A 23,561-nucleotide genomic window follows, 5' to 3' on the forward strand; every position below is an offset into this window, starting at 1 on the left:
CAAATTACTTACAACAGCTGCAGAATCGTCAGTATAAAAGATGTTCCATTCTCTGTTTATCCCTATGCAGATATTTGGTACTTTATGTGGACTGAGCATACACAGATTTGGATTATTAGCTTGGCAATATATAGGATCTGTTTTGACATACTAGAACACAATATAAACTGAAATGAGTTAGCTGTCTACTGGGTTATTGTCATTTTATCCTGTCTTGTATGGGTGCCCCTTGGGTCAAAATATAATTTTAATACCTTAAAATCCCCTGGTTATGTTAGACTTAAATTTGTAATATCACAGACAAACTGTTATACCATATTCTAGTCATTGTGTTTCTTTGTGTGGTGTTACTTGAAAAGAAATTGTCATCCATCCATTATCTATACTGCTTATCCGTTAAGCCTATCCCAGCTGTCATTGGGTGAGAGGCGGGGTACACCCTGTACAGATCGCCAGTAGAAATTGTCATTAAAGAGCTTCTTAAGAGATCTTAATTGACTGAAACTTTTCAAGCCACAAATAAACCTGCTAGTCATTACTAACATACACTAAAGAGGAGTGTTCGTTTTGCACTCAAGACACCTAGTTAATAACTTATGTCATCTGTGCATGAGTTTTGCATGGAGGGTAATGAAAATTATACTAAGACAACCGTCCCTCCTTTACACTTTGAAAACTGAATTATGAGTACTTTTCTACCCAGCTCTATGCAACATCAACCTGAGCAGAGTTCTAATTAGCTAAAACTTATAACACCTGTTTGGGGGTTCAAGGCTTAAATGGTGAACCTCTTTACAAGTATCTTGTTGTTTAGGTTGGTATTTTTCCTAGTGTACAAGTGTAATCTGTGAATAATACACACTATTCTTTACACTTAACCAAAACCAAATCCTATTCATGGTGGCTCCCATGTTTAACATGACCACTTTTCAGTCAATCAAACTATTAGAGAAGTTTGTACATCATAGATTAAATATAATGAGTTAGCTAAATTACTCTAGGTAAACATGATCTAAACCTCAGATGGGTCCTGGAAAGTTCCTTTAAAAAGAGTCCATGGAATTGCCATAAAACTTCTCCAAACACCTGGTGTTGCTTAATCACAGCATTTTGTTGCCATACATAGGCTTTGTTGATCAGTTGCACCAGATGTTCTTAAGGTCAAATTTGCACTAGTTCAACCATTAAATGTTTACTAAGTGGAAATTTATGCATTGCTAAACTGAAATGGACTTGTACTTATATAGTGCTTTTCTAGTCGTATCGAGCACTCAAAGCGCTTTACACTACGCGTCACATTCACCCATTCACACACACATTCATACAGTGTTTGCTCTGTGCACAAAGCATTCTAACATATCCACACCCACCACCATCACACCATCACAAACTAGATCTTACTTAGAAATGAATTGTTATTGTATATTTATATTCACTAACTAGCACGTACGACTGTTGTTTGACTAACTGAACCAACTGTCAAAGCTATAGTTAGCTTGCTAATATCTGACCCCAGAACAGTAAAGAAGAGGTATGGAAAAGAGGTAATGCAGAGTAAGGTTGACAAATTTGATCTAAAATTTGATCCATCCATTCATCCACTATCTATACCATCTCACACTAAGTGAGAGGCAGGGTATACACTGGACACATCACAAGTCTGTTGCAGTTCTGTCATATAGAGACAAACTACCTTTCACACCTATGTACAATTTAGAGTCACCAGTTAACATAACCTGCATGTCTGTGGACTGTGGAAGGAACCAGTTTCTGATTTTAATGTTGCGGCTGATCAATGTAAATGTTTCCTAGCAATTGGTTTAAACATTGCAAGTCTTCACTCGCCAACACATTTCCTAAAGGAGCAGTGTGTAGGATCTAGTGGCATTTAGTGGAGAGAACACAGATTGCAACCAAATGAACACCTGTCCCCTCACCCCTCTTTTTCCAAGTGTGTTGGAGAATCTATGGTGGCTGTTAGGTGATGGCATCAACTATCACGTTTAGTTTTTCAAATGAAAAGATCTGTTTATATAATGTCATCAATGTAAAAACGCAAAAGGCCCTTTATAGAGTCACTGTTTGGTTTGGTTTGTGTGTTCTGGGCTACTACAGAAACAAGACAGAGCAACATGGCAGACTCCCTAGGAGAGGACCTACTCCCTGTCTAGATACACACATACTTATTTATATTATTACAATGAAGCTCATTGCCCTTGCCTAGCAGTGTTCTTGTGTCTTGGCCACTTGAATGCCAAACACACTGTGTGCACGATTCTCATTTCCTAACCATAAGCTAACAAGTTCTATCTGAAGGCATAATATGATAATGAGGGAGGCCCACTTTATTTGCTGTGCCCATTGTCATGTCGATACTTGCCGTGACTCAAGAAAAACATCTCAACACTGACCACCCAGTAACCAGTTTGCTAAGACACACTGATCTTGGAGGTATAATGTTTATATGACAAGTTCACACCTTCCAAGAGGCCAGTCTTGCCCCCAGCAGGAGATGGTGGATGGATGTCCATGGGGGGGCAGCAGTGTACAATAGTTTGGTTAACAAGTGATGGCCATCATCTCCACTGGGCCTTCTAAAACAGGGTAGCAAAATCAAGTACTGGCTTTATTATTCTTTTGGGCCCTCTGTAGGTCCCTGTGAAGCCTCAAGCTCTGGAGATGGCTTTGATGTAACAGGTACATATACAATGTTACACATGTTTATTATGGAGATAATTTTCTCATTTTCTCCTTTCAAATCATGTGAATCTACAAGTTTATTCAACTAAATTATTTGTTTAAAATTTGAAAGTTGTGATATTTTGTGCTCAGTAAGTTATCACCTCATCAGCTTTAAGACATAAGTTAAATAAAATATGAGTAGCTGACAATATGTCACAAAATATAAAGAGGGTGCTGATATTTCTATATCTATCAGAATGATGCAACTTCATTCAATCACCTACTAATCACCTATTAATTTGCTGTACAGATTTGCACCTTGGCAAGTTTAATTCTGGGAAAAACTAGAATCCCTGACATTTTCAAAAAGGTATGACCAGAGTAACTTTGAGTATCATCACCTGAATGCTATGGCACTAGTGGGGTTTGTAAAACCTTTATAATCAAAGTATCTTATCAATTCATAGACAAAAGTGACAATAAGATGAAACCAGTACATTGAAAAATAGAATGACTTGGCTCCTTCTCACTAGCACTCATACAATTTACAAATAACAGTAACACCACAATGAAGCAATGAAGGCAGAACATGCTTTTACTGCCCCATTGCCCATTTACCTCAAAGGGTTATGTGACATGATGCTCCAGCCATAGGTGCTGATGGTGGAGTCTAGTCAGGAATAAAGAGAACATTCTGGAACATTCTGGATAAACAACAAGTTTAAATCTTGATTTTTAAAAAATGTATTAATCTATTTTTATTCAACATCACCAAAAAGAGCATGATGAGAGTTAGACATTTGTACATTGAAAGGAAATCAAATCAACTGTATTCCACCATCTACATCACACTATAAACTTCATCTGCATCTTGTTCTAGAAGCTTGGTGACGTAGTGACAAGTGGTAAACTACTGTAGCTTTAACCACTGCAATAGCTTGGTCCAGTTTTGATTCAATGGCTCTGGCTTCCCTCAGAGGTCAGCACTGCTACTGATCAGTGGCACAAATTTGTGTTATGGTTACACCAAAGTATTCCAAAGCAGAGGTTGATGTGAGATATTTGGACAGAAGCTAGCAATTACCTAGCAACATTCCAACTGACTGGTGCATGTGGAGTGTGTGTGTGTGTGTGCATGTGTCTATGTATATGTATTTCCTCAGACTGGTCTCAGAAATCACCAGGAACTCTGGTAATCCTCTCAAATGTCTCTCATCTCTGAACATTTATGAAACTGAGTTATAAAGGCCTGTAAATTGTTTGAACGCACTTTGAGAAATGACATGAATTTGATATTTAGAACTAAGGCAACATATAAAGTCTTCAGTTTATGTTGGACGTCTGTATCTTACATCAAGTCATATCTCCGGGTTTGATATTTGATAAAATGAAAAAGAAAGTTATGTCAAAGTATTTTAATTTGGATTTTATTCAGATTAATATCTGTCATTCTAATAATACTTTGATATTGCAACTACGCATAAATGGAGAGTCAACAGCACTTGTATATGAGCATGAAAGTTGATTATTGATCTTGTAAATAGTAGTTTGATAAAATTACTTGAGGTCCAAAATACTCTCATCATGTGATAGATGTTCAGTATCTGCCACATGATCTGTAACACTCAAATGAGCTAACTCAATCCACTGATAAAGACAGTGAGATGTGGTTAAAAGAGACTAGTAAGTGGAACTTGGGTAAAAATTATTTGAATAAAAAAATGAACAAATGTTACACTAATACTACTATATCAGTCTCCAGTATAGATTATCTTTATGGTCGCCTGATCTTGCTCCTCTGCAGGTTTTATACTTTTTAGCTCATCATTTCCTGTTGTGAAGAGGCTGGAGTTGACTTTAAGGACCCATTCTGTGATCCTCTGGTCAGTGTAGTACTCATCATCATCATCATCATCATCATCATCATCATTGTCCTCCTTCAGCCTCTTCATATGACCGCTGTCTTCAGAGCACTCAGATTCTGTTTCAATAGCTGAGTCACGGGAGCAGAAACCTCTTTGTTGCCCTGCTTCGCAGAGACTGGCATCATGTTTAACCTTGACTGCCATCATTGTAATACTGTCACTGGCACCGGGATCAGTGGTGTCAGTCTTCTTTTGAAGTACCAAAGGGTCCACTGGAGCTGGAGTCAGTGTTGCAGCTGGCTGACCTTCAAAAGTCTGTTTAATCAGTCTTCTGTGAGACTCTGCTGCAAGAGCAGCACTGATTTTGCTATATTTCTCAAACTCCTGATTTACTCTTCCACACTGTGTAACCAGCACATGAAACACTGTGTTCTCTGTCATCACATTGCCAGTTGGTAAATGGATACCATGTCTTTTTGGTTTAGTTGAGTCTTTTCGATGAGTGGGTATACCAGCAGTACATTCCATTTTGTCAGAGATGGGTGGTAAAGGTATTCTTGTCACTTGTCTTGGTTTAGACAGTCCCATGAGACGTTTTGACCTTGTCAGGACTTGTGCAGTGTCAGCTAATTTTGCAGCTGCTTGGAGATAAATGGATGATCGCATTTTGATGTCCACAGCAATTGGTCTGTCAATCCGCTGGATGCTGATCTCCCAAGTTCGACTTTTTCTTTCGGTGACATTCCGTCCACATCGCACGGGCCTTCTGCTTCTGTTTAAATCTGAGCGATCCTGCTTGTTGTGAAGAACTGTGTGTGAACCTTTCATAGCTTCAGCGGCTCGTTGCATCCTCTGTCAGTCAAACTGATCCATCTTTGATCCACTTGGACCCACATGTCTTTCAGCCTTCTTTTATACTGCTTGTCCCTTCAAGGCCCCTCCCACTCCAAAACCACACACTCATACAGACACACACACACACAACCCTGAGCCACTTGATCTGTAACACACAGCTACTCAAAGGAGAAACATTCATCAGTCTTTCTTATCAGTGTAAGATGCTGATGTCCGTAGAGAGGTTGATCTTCTCCCCTTCCCCATATGGCTCCCACTTTTCCACCTCATCCAAGCTTTAAAACTTTTCTGACATTTCAGTTTTTTTCTGAGTAATCCCTTATAGGTATCTTTTAACTTCAGACAGAGCCTAGCTGTTTCTCCCTGCATCCAGCTTTTTACCGTCTTCCAAACATACATTCCCAATAAAGCCTTCTGTAAAATATTCACCACAGTGGGTATTTGATATGTCTCTCTGTATACATAGGAGTAGTTCACCAGAGCAGGAAATTACTAGTGCTTACTGCAAACCTAAACCTGAGGTTTCAGTTGCAAGTCACGTTCTCCATTTAAGAGCTCCTCAGTGACTCTGTCTAAATCCACTTCCTGGTTATTTAATTAAAGCTCTGTCCAAATGGGGAAATGAAAGAGGGAATTATTTAGCAGCTGTAACAGACCCTATACAGTTACTGCAGCATAGAGATGGAATTAATAAAAAAAAAGAATTGATGGAACTTGATTTGAATAGTACTGACAGAATCTTTTAAGTGTTATTGATATTAGTACATCATTACCGGTTTCAAATGTCCTGACAAATACTATACACCAAAAATGCCACTCAGTCAAGATAACATCTCTCCCTTCAGTTTGTTTAGACATGTACATCACCAAGCATGATAATGCTGTCCACAACAGTGTCTGTAAGACAGGCATGAGCTAGGCCCAAGCTCTAGAGTTACAGGGAATGTATTTTGAGCTGTGTGTTTTGGTCTGTGACACTAGACCTCCAGCACAGGTCACCCGGCCAACTGGTCGTAGTGAGCTCACTTCTTCCACTGACAGCCTGTGAGGGATGAGTATGTGTGTGTGTGTGTGTGTGTGTGTGTGTGTGTGTGTGTGTGTGTGTATAACAGGAGTAAAAGGTTCAATATTTGGATTCAGGTCATGAGCTTTGGGTAGTGACCGAAAGAATGAGATCACAAATACAAGCGTGCTAAACTGGCTGAAGACCCCAGGGCTGTACGTCTCATTTATTTCTGGAGTGAAAATGAAAAATCAAAGCTACATGTGATTTGTGTTAAAATAATACATACCACACTCTAACTCAAAACTATTCTTTTCCTTCTTCTTTGAGTCTATGAAGGTCAACAAGTCTTATTATTTAGCGTGATTCATAACCTGTTGGGGCATACAATAAAGACGGTACTTTTGTAGACATGACATAACATGATTAGTGCTTTAATGATCATGAGAACTGATTATATGGTGGATAACATACATTATTCGTCTGTTGTATAACAGCTTTTGTTCTTACAGCAGTGTGCAGTGCCATGTGAGTAGATTACTGATTATTTACATTATACTGTGTGGTATTCTTAAACGTATACGTGTGTATGCCCTATAAAATGATGTAATTCAGCATGACAGTACAAACATGAGTTTAGAGTTGAAGCTTGTTTCATAAAGTTTTTCTTTGAAAACCTGTGCATTATTGTAGGATTATTGTATTTGCATAAACTATATTGTGCAGTATATATACAGTATACAGTATATATATATAAAAAAATCTTTAATTATTAATTATCATATTATTGCCGTTACTATGGCCACACCAAGGCCTGTCAACACATTTTGATGCAATACTGAAATGTAACACTGGAGGGTGGTATTATCCTGCTATGTAAAGAGACATCAACTGCAGCAAAGTATGAACACTCCAATTTCTTCTTTGTATGGACAACAAAACTTGACCAGAATGATTTCACATTATTTCAGGTGAAAATTAAGAGCCATAGTCAGTAAATAGGTTACATAAATAAGGTCAGTATCTGAGACCTTTGTTTTTAGGCTGTCAGGTTTATAGGAAGGGATCCTGAGAGAAAAGTAGGAGGTCAGATTAAAACACTGAAAAATCAAGTAATAGTACCTTCTAATACCATGGCCGCAGTACGTTTTCATGCTATTATACATCATTTTTATATTCATAAAGACATAACATAACATAACACGTAACATGAGACTGTATACATCTGAGATAACATTCTAATGAGACAATGGCAATGACATCATTATACTATCAACAGAGTTAATAACAAAAACATCTCTTGTTCATCCACAGTTAAATATTGTTTTCTAAACTGGGTCAAGCCAAAGTCCTTTAAGGCGTTATAACGTCTCCAGTCGAGCCCAGTTACAGTCACGTTGCGCAGGCGCAGCTTGTTGGCTCCCTGTCAGTACCATAGCAACCAGACCAGGCATCAACCATCAACATGGTAAGTGTTTGTGTTGTCGGTTTATTTTTCGTTGGTAAATTCAGCTAAGTTATGTGGTCTTAACTGGATCCACCTATGCGGACATTGCAGGGTGGTTGTGTCAGAGAGCCGTAGTTGACCATACATGCAGCATTGCTGTGAGCAAATGTGGGCTAACTTTAATTAGCCAGTTAGCTAACCCTAAATGTCAGTTAATCTAGCGTTTACTAGCTGGCGAACATCAACGCTGTCATAAACGCGTGTGGATGTTTTTGTCATTTTTCCTGTTACTAAATCTTGCACTGTGAAGAGGAACGCTAGTTCAAATGGCTACTCACTCAGAATGAAGAGTGTGGCAGCCCTGATATGAAAATGATAATAAAGACAGTGTATATTCTAAGCCCATAGTTTAGTGTGCGTGTGCGTTTGTGCGTTTAATGTGACGCGTTTGCTAGCTTGTCTGCAGTACGGTACCTGTGTGCTAATTTATAATCACAGTATAATCCAACTCCTCCCTGTCTAATGTCATGTAATATTTGCAGGCCAAAGCAACGACTGTGAGAGAAGCACTGGTCAAATGGGTGAGTGACAAGCAAATACAGCACTGTGAAAAACACAGACAGAATATCATGCAGTACTGTTATGTTGTTGTAATTGCATTTTTGGATCTCTCTCTCTCTCTCTCTCTCTCTCTCTCTCTCTCTGTGTGTGTGTGTGTGTGTGTGTGTGCAGGAGGAAAAATCTGGGGAGAAAGTGAGCGAGGCTAAAGCAATAAAACTGTATGGTCAGATTCCTCCTATAGAGAAGATGGATGCTTCTCTCTCCACACTCACCAACTGCGAGTGAGTCCTATAGCAATATGTTTACTTATTTCAACAAGTTGTTATCCATAGGTTGATATGGTTGGTACATTCTAAAGCAAGATAGTAATAGAAATTATTTGACGGTATAGATCTGTTTCTTTTTTTTTCTGTACATACACATACTGACAAACTCATGGATGCCTTTTTTATGATTCTGCATGCAGTTTGGATGTGAAGCCATTAGCTTAGCTCAGTTGAGCTCATTAATTGGATGTCTTTGGGATCAAATAGCTGCCCTGTTCAAAGGTACATGTTTTTCCCATGAAAAATACATCTTCTCTAACAGAGCGATCGCTGTCATTACTATACGGTACACTTGCCATTTGATTCACTACGAATTTGGACCAATTCATCTTGAACAAATTCAACAGTAGGAATTTTGCTGGCTATTTATATTAAACAACCAATCAATTCAGATTTAATTTGATCAAAGTTCCTGTTTATGTGCACCATGGCAGGTTGTGTATAAGGCAGTGTATTTAGATGTAATGTCCCAGCCTTGAATGATGTGTATTTTCCCTATTAGTGAGTGGAGCTGTGATTTGATCCCACAAACATCTAACAGCTTATTTTCAGGTGCAGGTCAGTCAAGAATAAGTACTAACACAACTAATACAGCAATAGTGTTTAGTCACTAATGTTTTAAACCAGACTAGCATATCATCCTTGAAACACCTGATATGTTATTGTCCTGTATCCTGCACAGAAAGCTGTCTCTGTCCACAAACTGCATTGAGAAAATAACCAATCTCAATGGCTTGAGTGAGTACTGACTTCAGAAATACATAAAGCCACAAGCACACTAATTATATTTACAGATGGAAATGTGCTATATTGTAATGTTATAATGTGTGTTATATTTTGTCCCTCCAGAGAACCTGAGAATATTGTCATTAGGAAGAAATAACATAAAGGCACTTACTGGCCTGGTAAGTTACATATAGGGCAGAATTAACTAACTAGTTTGATTGTCCAAGTGTTTTTTTTATTTCCCTCTTTTCCTTTTCTTTTGATTTCTGTTTTTTTCCCTTTTTCTCCTGTCACACTTTATATCATTTTTCTAATTGAAATAGTTACACAGGCTAAGTACATACTTTGAATGTACATGATTTTGCATCAGTTGTGTGTCTGTGTGTGTGCAGGAGGCAGTAGGGGATACATTAGAAGAGCTGTGGATCTCCTATAACTTGATAGAGAAACTAAAGGGAATCCAAAGCATGAAGAACCTGAAAGTCCTCTACATGTCCAACAACCTGGTGAAAGAATGGGGTAAGAAGCAATAATAAATATAGATAAATAAATATAATTAACACATATTAAAATTTGGAACAGACAAAGCTAATGGTGTATAATTACTGTGATTTGTTTCTTCATGGATACATGTAACATTTATGATGTTAAGTGACCTGTCTTAGAGAACCAAAACACCTCCGCAACTTTTGTTTTATTAAAGAGGATAAATATGTCATCAGTGATTTTTAAAATCAGCCTTTCCTCCCACAGTCTCACTGCAAACTTTAGCTGCATCATCTACTGGAAGCACAGTACTCTCTGTATATTTCATGGTGAAGAAAATTCTTACCAAAACTTAATATGTCATACTATGTAAAGCACTTAATATAATAAAGGTTTCTAAAGTTTAGTGTAATAAATAATATTTTTTGAAGTTAATGTGCTGAATATTTGCTGGTGTTTAAAGCCTCTTAAATTTGGTCTACGATGATGTCTTTTCTGTTTTGTGTAGGAGAGTTTGTGAGGCTAGCTGACCTACCATGCCTCGCAGACCTGGTGTTTGTTGGCAATCCTCTGGAAGAGAAGCATTCAGCTGAGGGAACTTGGATGGATGAAGCCTCTAAAAGACTTCCTAATCTGAAGAAACTAGATGGTAAGAGTATTTCAGCAGCTATGTCTGAAAAAATGACTACTTGTGTGTTCCTACTGCTATTTTCATCCCTCGAAAGTATAGAGAATGCTAAATAGATTACAAAAAGGACTAAACCAATAACTAACCTTCCCATACAATTCCAGGGTATGTTGACAAAAATTCTGGTGACAATACTTGCCTGTAGTTTCTGAATGATTTTCAATAATATGTCTTCCTGAGATCTCTGAGAGATCCATAGCTTAGGGGCCTGGCCTGCAAAGACCCAGTCACCTTTGGTGACAAGCTAGTATTTAGGAAGCATTAGTAGGCCACTGTCAAAGGATCTCAACCAGTGATCGTGCTCATTGGGAGTTAGCAGATTGAGCATGTAAGCAGGAGTCACACTATTCAGGACTTTAAAAACATGCAGGAAAAATAAAAGCATAGGTTACCTTATCTCAATCTGCAGGAGATAGAAAAGACCTGATCTGGGTAAGCCATCTCAGCTGGGCAAAGCAGGACTGCACCACTTAAGTCAGCTGAGCATCAAAGGACAATTTTGAGTCAAAAATAACATCCAGGTTATGGGCCCATTCTCAAGCATTATTGGATAAAGCACCCAGACAAGAGGAGTGATTATTAATGCTGCTAGTGCTGGGGTCAAAGGGGTAATTATAATTACCTCTGACCTGAGGCAGAAAATATTCCTTCAATTTTAATTTAAACAAAGCAGGATGTAATACAGGATGCATCCATGGCATCAGGCTTTTACTGGGACATATAATTGGTTTCAATGGAAATGAATATCATGTCGGCCCCTGATTTTCCCCAGGGGTAGCATGTAAATAAGAGGGGATGAAAAATAGACTCTTGGGGGACCCCACAAAATAGAGGAACACAAGAGGGGGAGGTGTCTCCAAGCATTACAGAGAAGGACCTGTTTGACAGATAAGAGATTAGATTAGATAGGAGACCAGACTGAAAAATTTTAGAGATTTTACTGTTACTCAGTGTTGTTACAGAAATTGGTTGTGTTGAGACAAATTTTTCTAAAATATTAGATACAAAGGTGGTTTGGCTATTAGCCTATATTACTTGAAACAGAGGAATCTAGAGAAGGCCTCCTTAAAAAGAGGTAAACACTTGCATGTTTAAAATTGGAGAGAAAATACCGGTAGACAGACAGCAATTAATAATGACTAAAATGTCTGCGCCAAGTGTCTGAAATAATGCTTCTAAAAACCAAGTGGGAATACGATGTGAAAGACCTGTGGAAGATTTTGAAAATGTAACAGTGCGTTCCAGGACTAGATTTCATTGAATTGCATTAATGTTGCAGGTGTGCAGGAGTAAGCATCAAGCTCTATGTGTTCAGTGCTGCCAGACCTCCACTGGTTTATCATAAAAAAGTAATTTAGGAATTCCTCACATCACTCTGGGGTGAGATGATGGTTTTAAACAGGGTTCTGGGATTGCAACCTCTAATCAGATTTGAAAAATAGGTGTCCCTCGCCCTCTTTGTCTTTTAGGGAGGCAAGTGAGACACTGATTATTCTTTTTCCATCTCTGCCCTGCCTTCCTGAATTGTCTCTTTAGGATCCTTAATTCTTCATTCAACTATGGTAGAGAAGAAGATTTCAGCTTTTTAAAAATCTGACTGGAGCTATAGAATCAAAAATGTTTATGCAAAAGCCATTACATTACTCCGACAAGCCTGTCTACAGCGAGGCTGGTATTTAGTTGGATTTAAATGGATCAGTTCTTTTAAGGAAATTTCAGTTTTTTTCTGTTGGTAAATGATAAATAGTTTTTTTGGGACACTTCCAAGAAATGGTCCTTGCTTTAAAGATTAATGATATCTTTTTCTGTTCTTTCTAGGAACCCCAGTCATCAAGCAGGAAGAAGATGAAGGAGATGGAGAGAGCTGAGAAGCACGACTATCTGCAAAATTACAACCCCTGTCCCTAAGAGTCTTCCCTTTCTTAAGTTTTGTATGGTTTGTCATGTTGTTTTTCTCTATATAAAATATGATTTTTACAACAGCGTAGACTTTGTTGTAGATCAACAAGCACAAAACAACCAACAAATACACAGAATGTGTATGAGTTGTAAGAAGTGACAATTCTTCTGGCCTTGTGGGTTTGGGACCAGGAAGAAGGGTTTGGGACCCTATAAGTAGAACTATATGTTAAGTACATTTCCTAATGGTATTTACACCATTATGATTTTTTTTAAACTGTCAGAATATGAAAGATATTGAAGCTAATGCTGATGTGTTTTATAGTGTCCTTGATTTTATATGCCTCAAAGTTCCTCTAGCTAGAACTAAAGCACAATGTAGCACTAGTGAGCAGTGACATTTGTGTGGACCAGATGTTGATCAGGTAATACTATTAACTCCATGCTGCTGGACCTTCTCCAGCCTAATAGGAGATTGCTGTAAATACCTGACACAGTTCTCAGTCTGCATCACCATACAGAGATCTTCAAACACCAATAAAGATTAGCCAGATTACACGACATTTACATCACATTGGAGTAAGCAGTAGAGAAACTGATGATTAGAGAGTGACAATTTTAGTGTCAGCCACAAATGAAACATTTAGTAAATAGTTGCATCTTGCCATTGGACTTGAACAGCACACTGTTTTCCTAGTTATGATCAGAATTCAGGATTTGCAATAATCAGGATCTGTTACCTAACTGACCTCTCAGGTAGTAAGCATAATTAAAATAAGAGGTTATTAAGTTTGTGTGTACTGTCCTTTGCATCAGTACCTTCTCCAGCTACACTGCAACAGCCTTTGGGCAGGACTGAGAAGCCAACATAACTGAGAGAGATATGACCAAAATACATCCACAGCTCTGTTTGATACTGTTTGAGATCTTCCTTCTATGATGCTGAGGTCACATATGTCTAAACTTTATGATATTCAGATTAAACATAAGTATGCATTGTAATAATGTCTGATGTTTATTATTCTGAAGGGCAAAAACTAATTACCAATGTGTGTAAAATGTTTTTTTTTATGTTTTAAATTATTTTGGCATGTTTGTACTTACAATTGTGAGATGTTAATAATTTTAAATGATTTTGATATTTTAAATAAATACTATTGATGTGACATGGTCTCTTCTCAGTCAAGAATAACAGTAATCTTGTGTGTAAATATCTCTTTAGACCGTTTTTTAAAAACAATTTTTAAACACTTTATCGGAGATGTTTTGAAACTAAAGTTTCAAGAATTAATATTTCGATTATAGCATACGCGAGTGTGCGCGGGTCCGATACATTTATAATTGGTTAACATTAACGTCAGTCACTTCGCTTTCCTGGCAACGGCCTCGTACCCGGAAGTTGTACACGCCGCGAAACATCAGCAACTCAAACCATAGAAGTTTTACAAGACGAGTGAGCGATAGAAAAGAAGGGAAGGTGTCTACCAGAGTGGATGGAGGTTTTGGTTTTGTGTCTGTAGTGTGCAGGGGTTGTAATGCAGCGGAGTAAAGCCTCTGTGAGTGTGGAAGTGAAGCAGGTGATTGGAACTCTGTGTAAACTGCTAGCGACCACCGGCCTGGACGCTGTCCCCGCACCAGAGACCTTCAGACGAGCAAAATTCGGTGGTGGACTCGAGGTGGTACGTTCATCGTCTGTTGTCCCTTTCAGTAACTAAGTTAATTTCCTCAAGAACTGTACCTAAATACGCATTTTAGATACGCGTTCTCCACTACACTTCAGAGGAAAATATAGTACTTTTAACACTTCTACATTTATTTGACAGCAGCAGAAAATGTTTAACATGCAATAATAGATCACTTTATAAAATATTATCGTTGTTTTATAAACGAAGGGGCAACAAACTTTTAATTTCATGACGATATCCTCCTGTAATGACGCCTATTAGCCAAAAAGCCCTTATTGCAGACAGGGATTTTATGGTATTCTATTAAAATGAATGACCCAGTAGGGTCACTGCAGGAGCAGACATTTGGATATAAATGATAAAGGCTATGAAGAAAAAAACTGTCACTGTGTGTGTGTTATTGTCCTGTGCTCTCTAGGGTTGAACTCTTTGTAATTATAGACTCATACCATACATGCTGTAGTAAAATACCACATAGTCCTCTTTCTGCTTGCTGTTGTTTTCCAGGAAGGTCAGTTTTGGCATCTCCTTTCCAATATCCTTCAGAGAACTGGCATTGTTTCCTCTGCAGCCAGCAGCACAGCCAAGAGGAGGTAGGTAAAATGTTTGCTCTTTGTGCTAGGCTATTTATGCTGATTGTCCAGGATTGTAGTGATTTCCATGTCAGCTGCATTTGTTCACTTTGAAACCGCAGCACATATAGTATGTGATTGCTTGCCCTAGCACCTTATTGAAATCAAGTCATGCCCAGTCAATTTTATTTAGATAACACTGAATCACAACAGAGGGGGGGAGGGGAGGACATGGCACAAGGCAGATTCTATATAAAGATGAGGTAGAGGTGAGGTAATATTAGTAGAAATAATAGTAATGACAGCTGTACTAATGAAAGTACAAAAGATGAGTGTGGATTTGAAGGCGTCAACAGAGTCACACAGTTTGATGTCAATAGGGACATTGCTCCAGAGGATTGGGGCCCTGACAGGAAAAGGCCCTGCAGCCTGCTGACCTCTCTGGGGACAGACAGGTTCTGAGAACCTGTTTACAGTTTTCTAAGTCATTAGGAGCACCTTAAAGTCTGATCTGACATTGATAGGGAGCCAGTAAAGGGTTGCTAAAATTGGAGTAGTGGGGTCAAATTTTCTGGATTTTGTTAACATTCTCACTGTAGAATTCTGAACCTGTACCACTTAACTGGACCAAACCGACTGACATCTCTTGAAGAGATGAAAATAGTTGCATTTACTTCCTGAGTGACTGACTGTGTTTTCCTCTGTCTGCATATAGACTCAGAGCACAGGAAGCTGGTGGCTGCAGGCCTCTGGCAGAATGGTTACCATGCTGACTGGATGTATGAGACGGAGGTAGGAGAAGGAGAGGAGAGGAGGAGTTTCTCCAGCAGAGATCTCCTCCTGGCTCTAGGCTGGCTGCTCGCTACAGGAGCACTAGAGAAACTGCTGACACAGCGAGTTCAGCAATTAGACAAAACGCTACTTGCATCTATACCTGTAAGTAACATTGGTATACCATTAACACCATCATAGTGTACTGGCAAAGCTAATTCTGTATTTCTATATTTGTATTTTTATACTTCCCTATCCCTGATCTCTGTCTGTGTGTTAGGTGGATACTCAGGTTTCTCATGATCTCCAGTTAGACTTGACCTACCTGCGGAGACTTCAGTGGCTCATTGGCTATTTGAGACATCAAGGGAGAATCCTTCTGTCCATGCTAGAGGAGCGAACTCGGTTGCTTCATGCTGTGAGGAATTCTTTTTTTTTTTTCTGAAATTTGGAAATATTTGAGCATACTTGCAGGATGATTGCAAAGGACATTACTTTCCATTACAAACAATAGTCAATCTGCATGCAAGACCATCTGACCTCAATAATTATATCTCCCCATTACACAGAATTAGCACATTAGCACTCCCCTACAGTTAAATCATTTTGGTTACTGTTATTTCTAGCCAAGTACATTTTACGCATGAAATCAGAAGAGTCACTCTCTCCAGAATAATGATATATCCCGTGTCCATCAGTCCATGAGCCTTTTTAATAAAAAGGATGAAAACCAAGCAAAGGTTTAAAAGGTTAATTGAAATTATTGGACAATCTTTGATGTTTAACTAAAACATAAACCTCTTCTCAGGTTTTTTCTGCCAGCCTCCCCTCAACTGTATCTTCCTCCTCTGATCAAAGCTCCCCAGCGTTTAAGGATGTAAGTATGTATGCTGTTAACAAAATTAGTTACTAATACAATGCTCAGCCTGTAGTTGGATAAGTAAACAAAGCTTTTCTATTGTTTAATTTTGGTTTTGGTAATTGCTAAGAAAATAACATTCTATTTTATTATGGTCTGTATTGTTGAAAAGACAAGTGGTGCATAGTGACATTTCATTTAACTGTGAATGGCTCGAAAGGCTCAGTTAGATTTGAGTAATATTAAAGAGGTTATTTAGTGAGAATTGTCCAATAAGTTACAGTTGTACACCTGGGGACTAAGGTAAATAATACTTTGATTTTGTTCCAGTAAAGTTGAATTTGTTCTGTTATTTTTACTAGTTGTAAACTTATAGTATTGTTTGATTGTTTGACTTCTTTATTTGACTGAATGCAAAATGTTAATTTTCAAATTCTTAAATACCTCTACTTATTGTCTTTACACTATATGCTTAAGGGTATTTTTAAAAAGATATTGTTAAGTGTGTATGTGTGTGTCTATGTTTTATAGAACTGTGTTTGCATGCGGCAGCTCTGTGACCTCCTAGAAGCATATCTGAACTGGAAACAGGTGGAGAAAGTCTTCTGGACCTGGATGGTGAGCTAGACACAACAACACACAGGAAAACAGGAGCACAATTCAACACTGTGGGTCATACCTCCCAGAAATGATGTGCACACTCCTTGACTGTTCTGGCATAACATAATGATGTAAAATTGTAAAATCTAAAAAAAAAGAAAAGTAAGTAAGTAAATTTGGTTTCACACCAGAAAGTAATTGTGACTGGATTGGGTCAGTGACTTTTATTTATTCTGACCCAGGTGTACAGTTTCTCCAGCTGTAAGTGTCAGGAAATGTGATGCTAAACTTGTGTGTGTGTGTGTGTGTGTGTGTGCGTGCGGTGCGTGCGTGCGTGCGCAGGGCAGTGTGGTGGACTGCCATGTGATGGATCCTGTTGTCAAGAAGCCTACATGTACGCCAAGTGTGTGTCACCATGGAAACCAGGGGCTGGAGAAATTGGAGGACATGCTATTGAGACTGCCCACAGCACAGGTGTGTAACACACACACAGACATAAGTTTGTGTGTGTGTGTATGTGTGTACGCTGAGGCATATTCAGTCTGATGTAAATGGAAGAACCTTTAAAAAGAAGATATTTTCTATATTTAAAAAGAGATTGTTCAGTACACTCGCAACACACTTGTATTCCTTCCCAGGGAGAGGAGAGATGAGGAGATTGATATCAATTTCACGTCTGTATGTTAAGTAGCACTGTTTTAGGAACACCATACTAATACTGTGTAAGGGCTCCCATTGCTCTCAAAGCAGTCTCAATTCTTAATTCTGCATGACATGGATTCCACAGGAAGTTAGAAACAGTCCTTTGAGATTCTGCTCCACGTTGACATCACATCATTTCTGCAGATTTGTCAGCTGCACATTTGTGCTACCAATCTCTTGTTCTACCGCATCTCTTAAGGTATTCTGTTGGATTCAGATCTGGTGACTGTGGAGGCCTCTGAAGTTCACTGAACTCATCGTCACGTACATAAAATCAGTCTACCTGAATATCGCTGATGACTATTAGCGTCCCTCTCTGGCCACAGTTTACCATCTTCTAATGGCTACTTCCAGCAGGATAATGCTCCATGTCATCAAAGCAAAAGTCGTCTCAGACTGTGGCATTCAAATGATAATTGATTAAGGCTGAATGTACAAGAAAACATTCCTACACCATTACTCCCACCAGCCTGTCTGTTGACACAAGCAGTTGGTCCATTGGTTCATGCAACTGAAGCAAATCTCAACTTCAACAAAGTCTCAACTGCTACTCTAAAATGCATAAAATGTTTAATCGGAACTTTCACACAGTACAAAAATACTGAAGTTGATCGTCAGCTCTATTTCAAGAAATAGTTCTGACTATCTCTCAGTTACACACTCTTAAACTACACCTGCTTCCATAGTGAAGTACAAACAAAATTTGGGAGTATGAAGACAGAAAGCGCAATATTAACATTTTGCAGGACATTGATTGACATTGACATTGATATACAGTGTGTTTAACCTTTCTTTAATCAAGTGGTGTTGTTGAGATCAATTTTGTGAGAGTGACCTGACTAAATAAAAGGACAAATACCATTACCAGACAGATTAAAGCACACAACATATTATGGACACAGGCAGACATAACAAAATCACATACAGCAATCAGACATCAAATAGAAATGAAGTTAAAGGTTTTGATGATATTTGTCCTGTGCAATGAAACACAAAACTCTGTGTTAAAGCCATGTTATTGATGATTGATTTAGATGTAAATAGTAAAGAGCACCACACAGACATTTGTGGTACCTCCTTATTTATCCCACTGGAGGTTGTTTTGAGATCATCAGCCCATCACCTGACTTCTATCAGACTAATATATAATGATAGTTGTGTATGCCTACTCTGTGTTTCTTTGTACTTTTTCTTTATCTTATGTCCCAGAAAGAACAGAGGAGCAGCAGAGGGGATACTCAGGACAGAGGAGTAGAGAGGTTGCAGGGTGGATTGGGCACCTTCCCTCCCTCCTCGTTGCCCTCCCTCTCCCAGGTCTACCGGGTCAGGCTCCAGGTGGAGAAGCTGGACAGACACAGCATCTCACCAGCAGAGAGGCTCCACGGCAAGGCCCAGACTTCAGACGAGCTCCCAGCATCTCAGGCTGCACAGCTGCTTCTTCAGACAGAGGCTCTGTTGCTGGAGAGGAGGGACAGACAGAGACTGGCCAACAGAATGCAGCTGCAGGATATGATTGGTGGACTGGGTGAACTGATTTTGATACCACCATAGACTCTCATTTTTTAAATGGATGATAACATTTTGCAATAGTAAATGAGATGCTCTTGTCGAACTGAAGGCTCATGAGATATCTTTTTTTTTCTGTTTACAGTGCATTTGGAGAGTATTCAGACCCCCTTTTCACATTTTGTTGTGTTGCAGCCTAAATATATATTTTTTCAAATCACTCAGTTTACACTCAGTACCCCATAATAACAAAGCCAAAACAGAATTTTAGAAATATTTTCAAATTTCTTAAAAAAGAAAAACTGGAATATCACATCAACATGATTTCTCTGGATCACCTTTGAGATGTTTCCACACCTTGATCTAGCCCCCAATAAAACACACACACACACACACACACACACACACACACACACAAAAGAAAGAAAAGACACCAGACAAATCAGAAAAAAATAAATAAACGAATGTTAAGACACTGAAATGATTAGAATAACAATCCCACTAAATTCATCCATCATACCAATACTGCTGTATGAAATCAAAGACATTCCACAGTCATTGAAAACATTATTTGCATCTTTATTTAGTCATCAAATTGAATAACACCAAATTATTTTCACATTTCTGAAAGGTTCATTTCACCATTTGCTTGGAAATTAATACCATAATTACAATTTTAAGGAAGGATCGGAATAAAATAGTGAAAGTATCATAAGAAGCTGGAACTTAAATTTTAGAGGCTAGACTTAAGAACTAATAATGTCTACCCTATCTGTCAGGTAAGATGATTGAGGAATCACTTGAGAAATCAGTCTTGCTAATATATGGTTCAGAGTGGTCAGATTTTTTGGTTAAAGGGCTGTAAAAAATAAATTGTCATGAAGAGTTAACCACCAGTAGTTTCTGCATGTAGGAGTTGAGCCACTTCTGTCTCTCCATAGAGGTGAGGAGTTTACTCTTCTCTCTGAAGGCAGCATCATCAGCAACTACCATGTTCCTTTTCACCATCCCGGCTCCATGAGATGACCATTCAGCAGGCCACGCCCTCTCCATGCTAGTGACACACAGACCGAGAGACCTTGATGTTAGTGACCAGAAACAATCCAGTACAACACAACACATTGCCTCAGAGAATTTGCATTTTTAAATGGATAAAATATCAATTTTTAGCCATCACTCAGTAACCCATAGTGACAAACTGAAACCACTTCCTAATTATTCAGACCCTTTGCTGCGGCACTCTAACTTGTGGTCAGGATCCTCTTGTTTGCTTTATTTATCCTTGAGATGAGTCTAGAACTTGATTGGAGTCTGCAATCTGAATTGAATTGGCATAGTTCAGAGAGGCACGCGCGCCATAGGTGTCACAGTTCACACTGCATGTTAGGACACTTTGAGGCATATGACAGCCAGCAGTTTCCCAAACAGCAAGACTCTCTGGTCTGATGAGACAAAAATTTAACTCTCTGTACAAAACTCAAACAATTGTCTAGGCAAACACCAGACACTGCTCATCACCTGGACAATACCATCCCTAAGGTGAAGCATGTTGGTGGCAGCATCATGCCATGGGGGTGCTTATCAACAGCAGGGAAAGGAAGACTGGACAAAATTGAGGGAAGGATGAATGCAGCTAAATGTGTGTGTGACCTGTGGCTAGGATGATGGTTCACCTTTCAGCACGATGATGATGCACACAGCTAGGGAAAATGCTGTAGTGGCTTTGGGACAGGTCTCTGACGAGTGGCCCAGACAAAACCTAGGCTCAAACCCCACAGAGCATTTATGGGTTACTGAGTGTAGATTGATGGGCAAAAATGGCACTTTTACCCATTTAGCCTCACTCTATCCAAAGGTAACAAAATCCACCACTTGAAAAAGACTTTATCTGTTTGGAACGTCATATTAACATCTTAATGCAGTTACCTTGCCTCTGCCCTCTCTGGGGCAAAGAGCCATGCCTCCCTCATCAGTCCTGCCTTACTGTCAGCTGCCGCTCTGAGGCCGGGCGCTGACATCATCTGAATGCTCCAATCGCGGAGAGAGATGGAGGGGAAGAGGATATCCCAGTCATCTTGTTTGGGTTCCTCTGAATCGTCAGTGCTTCTGGAATCAGATAAGATGACACTGATTTCTCTGTAAATTGGGATTTATTTCGTTATTCTACAGTATTTTCAAAGAAAGATTGATAGATATAGAAAATATAAAGTATGTTAACACAGATGACATTATTTAGAAACAAAGGAGAACAAATTAGCATTAGAGCTGCTGGTAGGTGGACTAAGAAGAATGTAGAAAGAGGGACAGAAATAAAAAAAAATGTTAAGACTTTCAGTGAAGTTTCCCTTAAGTATTAGTTAGTTCTGCTTTATTTGTTCAGTACTTAGTTACACAGAACCAGTGTACCAACAGCTAGTTTGCTGCACCCTTAATAAGATTTAGCGCGTAACCACCTGAGAGATAGTCGTGGCTGAGGGAAGCCCGATGTCACCAAGGTCATACCCAGAATGCAAAGCAACAGGAAGGACGTACGGGGGAGAGCAGGCTGTTCAGACATCCTGAAAAGAACCCCAAAAATATCCTTAATACATGTTAATTGAGTTGTGTCTTTATAATCTTCAAACTGATTTTAAACACATAGACAGAATAAGCTGCTGGTTTTATAGTTTTTTAGTTCTCGGTGTGACTGTCAAGTTTGGTCTTCCTGTTGCAACCTCATAAGTATAAATAATCATTGATAAAGAAAAAAAACTGCAACTTGTGGCTTTAGTACTAATAACTTGACTCTTTTTATGTGTCTTTTTATTTTACTCAAGTGATAACTTTGACATGCTGAATATACTCTATATTTAATCATGAATGTAGCAATGACTTAGAAACCCTTTTTTCAACATCATAAGTGAATATTAATAACTGTACTTTAAAGAATACACAAGTATCTGTGTATTTACTGAACAGATGCAACATATTTGTAAGTCCGAAGGTAAACTGAAAACAAAATTACATTGAGAACATTTTATGTTTTTGCATTTTATGCATTTTATTTGTGTAATGATGGAGCACATCTCTAATATATATGTTCAAATTTATATTTTAAAGAAACTGCAAACTTGCAAAATGTTCATGTTCATGTCTGAAATATGTTTATATGCAATTAAAGTCAATTTTCACTTATCTAATTCTCCAAACAAACAAACATACAAATAAAATAACCCTAGGGTTGAAACATGTACAACCACGTAATCTTCTTTTTTTATTTTAAGACTGATATAGTTATCTTTGTTTTATATATTTTACACAGTAATAGTACAGAATAAATACAACTGGATTAAAATACTTCATGTAAATCATCTGACAACAGAATTTTGGGACCTAAAAGGAGCCAGAAATGTCGAGGCAACCTGACATTAAAAAAAAAAAAAAAAAAACAATTGTAGTTTGTAAAAAAAAAAAAGAGAGAGGTGTAAGATCTTATAATCATGTACTCAACATATTTATGTTCTTCTTTACAAACCAGTGACAAAATCTAATGATGGACTAACCTGCACCACAGCTCGAAATAACATTGGCTTCTTTGAAAGGTGTTAGTTATACAAAGTTTAGTTGGTTTCTTACCTGCCTCTCAGATGGACGCGTTGGTCTGTTTCTCAGTGGTTTGCACCTGCAAACAGCCTATCAAATTTGTACTTTAGAGGTGGAGGTCAGTTGTCATCCAAGCAGAAAAATGTTGAACCTGCACCAGAGGAAGGAACTAACCACAGCAACAGAAATGACTTTGTGCAGTCAGGTACTTTTTTTGTTTTTCCTATCTACCATTTATTTCTGTTTTTGGTCTCCTCTAAACAGATCAACAAGTTTAGATAAAAACCTCAGAAAGATTTCCAATTGTGCTTCTGCTGTGCTGTACTTATATACCGTGGACTGGAGTGCTTTAACCCCCCATCCCTCTAACCCACCCACACATACACAGAAGCGTACACACCCTGCACCAGATCAAATCAACTTTGAGTTGCATTTGAGCGTGTGAGAGGAAAACCCTTGTTGAACTGTTGTTAGCTTGTTAGTGTCCCATTTCAAAGACTCTTTTAGTCATGGTGCTGTGGTGGAGAACCCAGCATCTTATTACTGAAAATCATTATAGTCTGTGTGTGTGTGTGTGTGTGTGTGTGTGTGTGTGCACATGTGTGCAAGTGAGTTCATTCGTACCTTGTGGAAGATGAACCAAACAATGGATATCTCCATATTTCTCCAAGACTACAGCATTACCATCTAACTCTCTGTGGAACAGTGGAAACTAGCTGCAAAGCTGCACCTTTTAACTTGATATG

At 38.6% G+C, this 23,561-nt stretch overlaps 3 protein-coding genes across 3 annotated transcripts; 2 read left to right on the forward strand and 1 right to left on the reverse strand.

Moving 5' to 3' along the window:
• Positions 1-7,796: 7,796 nt before the first annotated feature.
• Positions 7,797-13,704, forward strand: dnal1 (dynein, axonemal, light chain 1). Its single transcript, XM_018695108.1, has 8 exons — positions 7,797-7,873; positions 8,395-8,433; positions 8,585-8,694; positions 9,422-9,477; positions 9,589-9,644; positions 9,858-9,984; positions 10,460-10,600; positions 12,458-13,704. Exons 1-8 carry the CDS (start codon positions 7,871-7,873, stop codon positions 12,505-12,507), a joined length of 582 nt encoding a protein of 193 aa, XP_018550624.1. The 5' UTR covers positions 7,797-7,870; the 3' UTR covers positions 12,508-13,704.
• A 369-nt stretch (positions 13,705-14,073) lies between these two features.
• tedc1 (tubulin epsilon and delta complex 1) lies at positions 14,074-19,339 on the forward strand. The gene is made up of 9 exons (XM_018695085.1): positions 14,074-14,094; positions 14,144-14,217; positions 14,731-14,816; positions 15,511-15,731; positions 15,847-15,984; positions 16,375-16,443; positions 16,957-17,043; positions 17,368-17,499; positions 18,937-19,339. The coding sequence occupies exons 1-9, from the start codon at positions 14,074-14,076 to the stop codon at positions 19,276-19,278; spliced, it is 1,170 nt and encodes a 389-aa protein (XP_018550601.1). The 3' UTR covers positions 19,279-19,339.
• A 452-nt stretch (positions 19,340-19,791) lies between these two features.
• Positions 19,792-23,162, reverse strand: pth2 (parathyroid hormone 2). Its single transcript, XM_018695109.2, has 4 exons — positions 22,849-23,162; positions 21,687-21,791; positions 21,160-21,339; positions 19,792-20,287 (listed from the first exon to the last, which is right to left on the reverse strand). The coding sequence occupies exons 2-4, from the start codon at positions 21,788-21,790 to the stop codon at positions 20,110-20,112; spliced, it is 462 nt and encodes a 153-aa protein (XP_018550625.1). The 5' UTR covers position 21,791; positions 22,849-23,162; the 3' UTR covers positions 19,792-20,109.
• Positions 23,163-23,561: the final 399 nt, after the last annotated feature.

Source organism: Lates calcarifer, linkage group LG19 (genome assembly GCF_001640805.2).
Source record: "Lates calcarifer isolate ASB-BC8 linkage group LG19, TLL_Latcal_v3, whole genome shotgun sequence".
Classification (NCBI taxonomy): domain Eukaryota; kingdom Metazoa; phylum Chordata; class Actinopteri; family Centropomidae; genus Lates; species Lates calcarifer.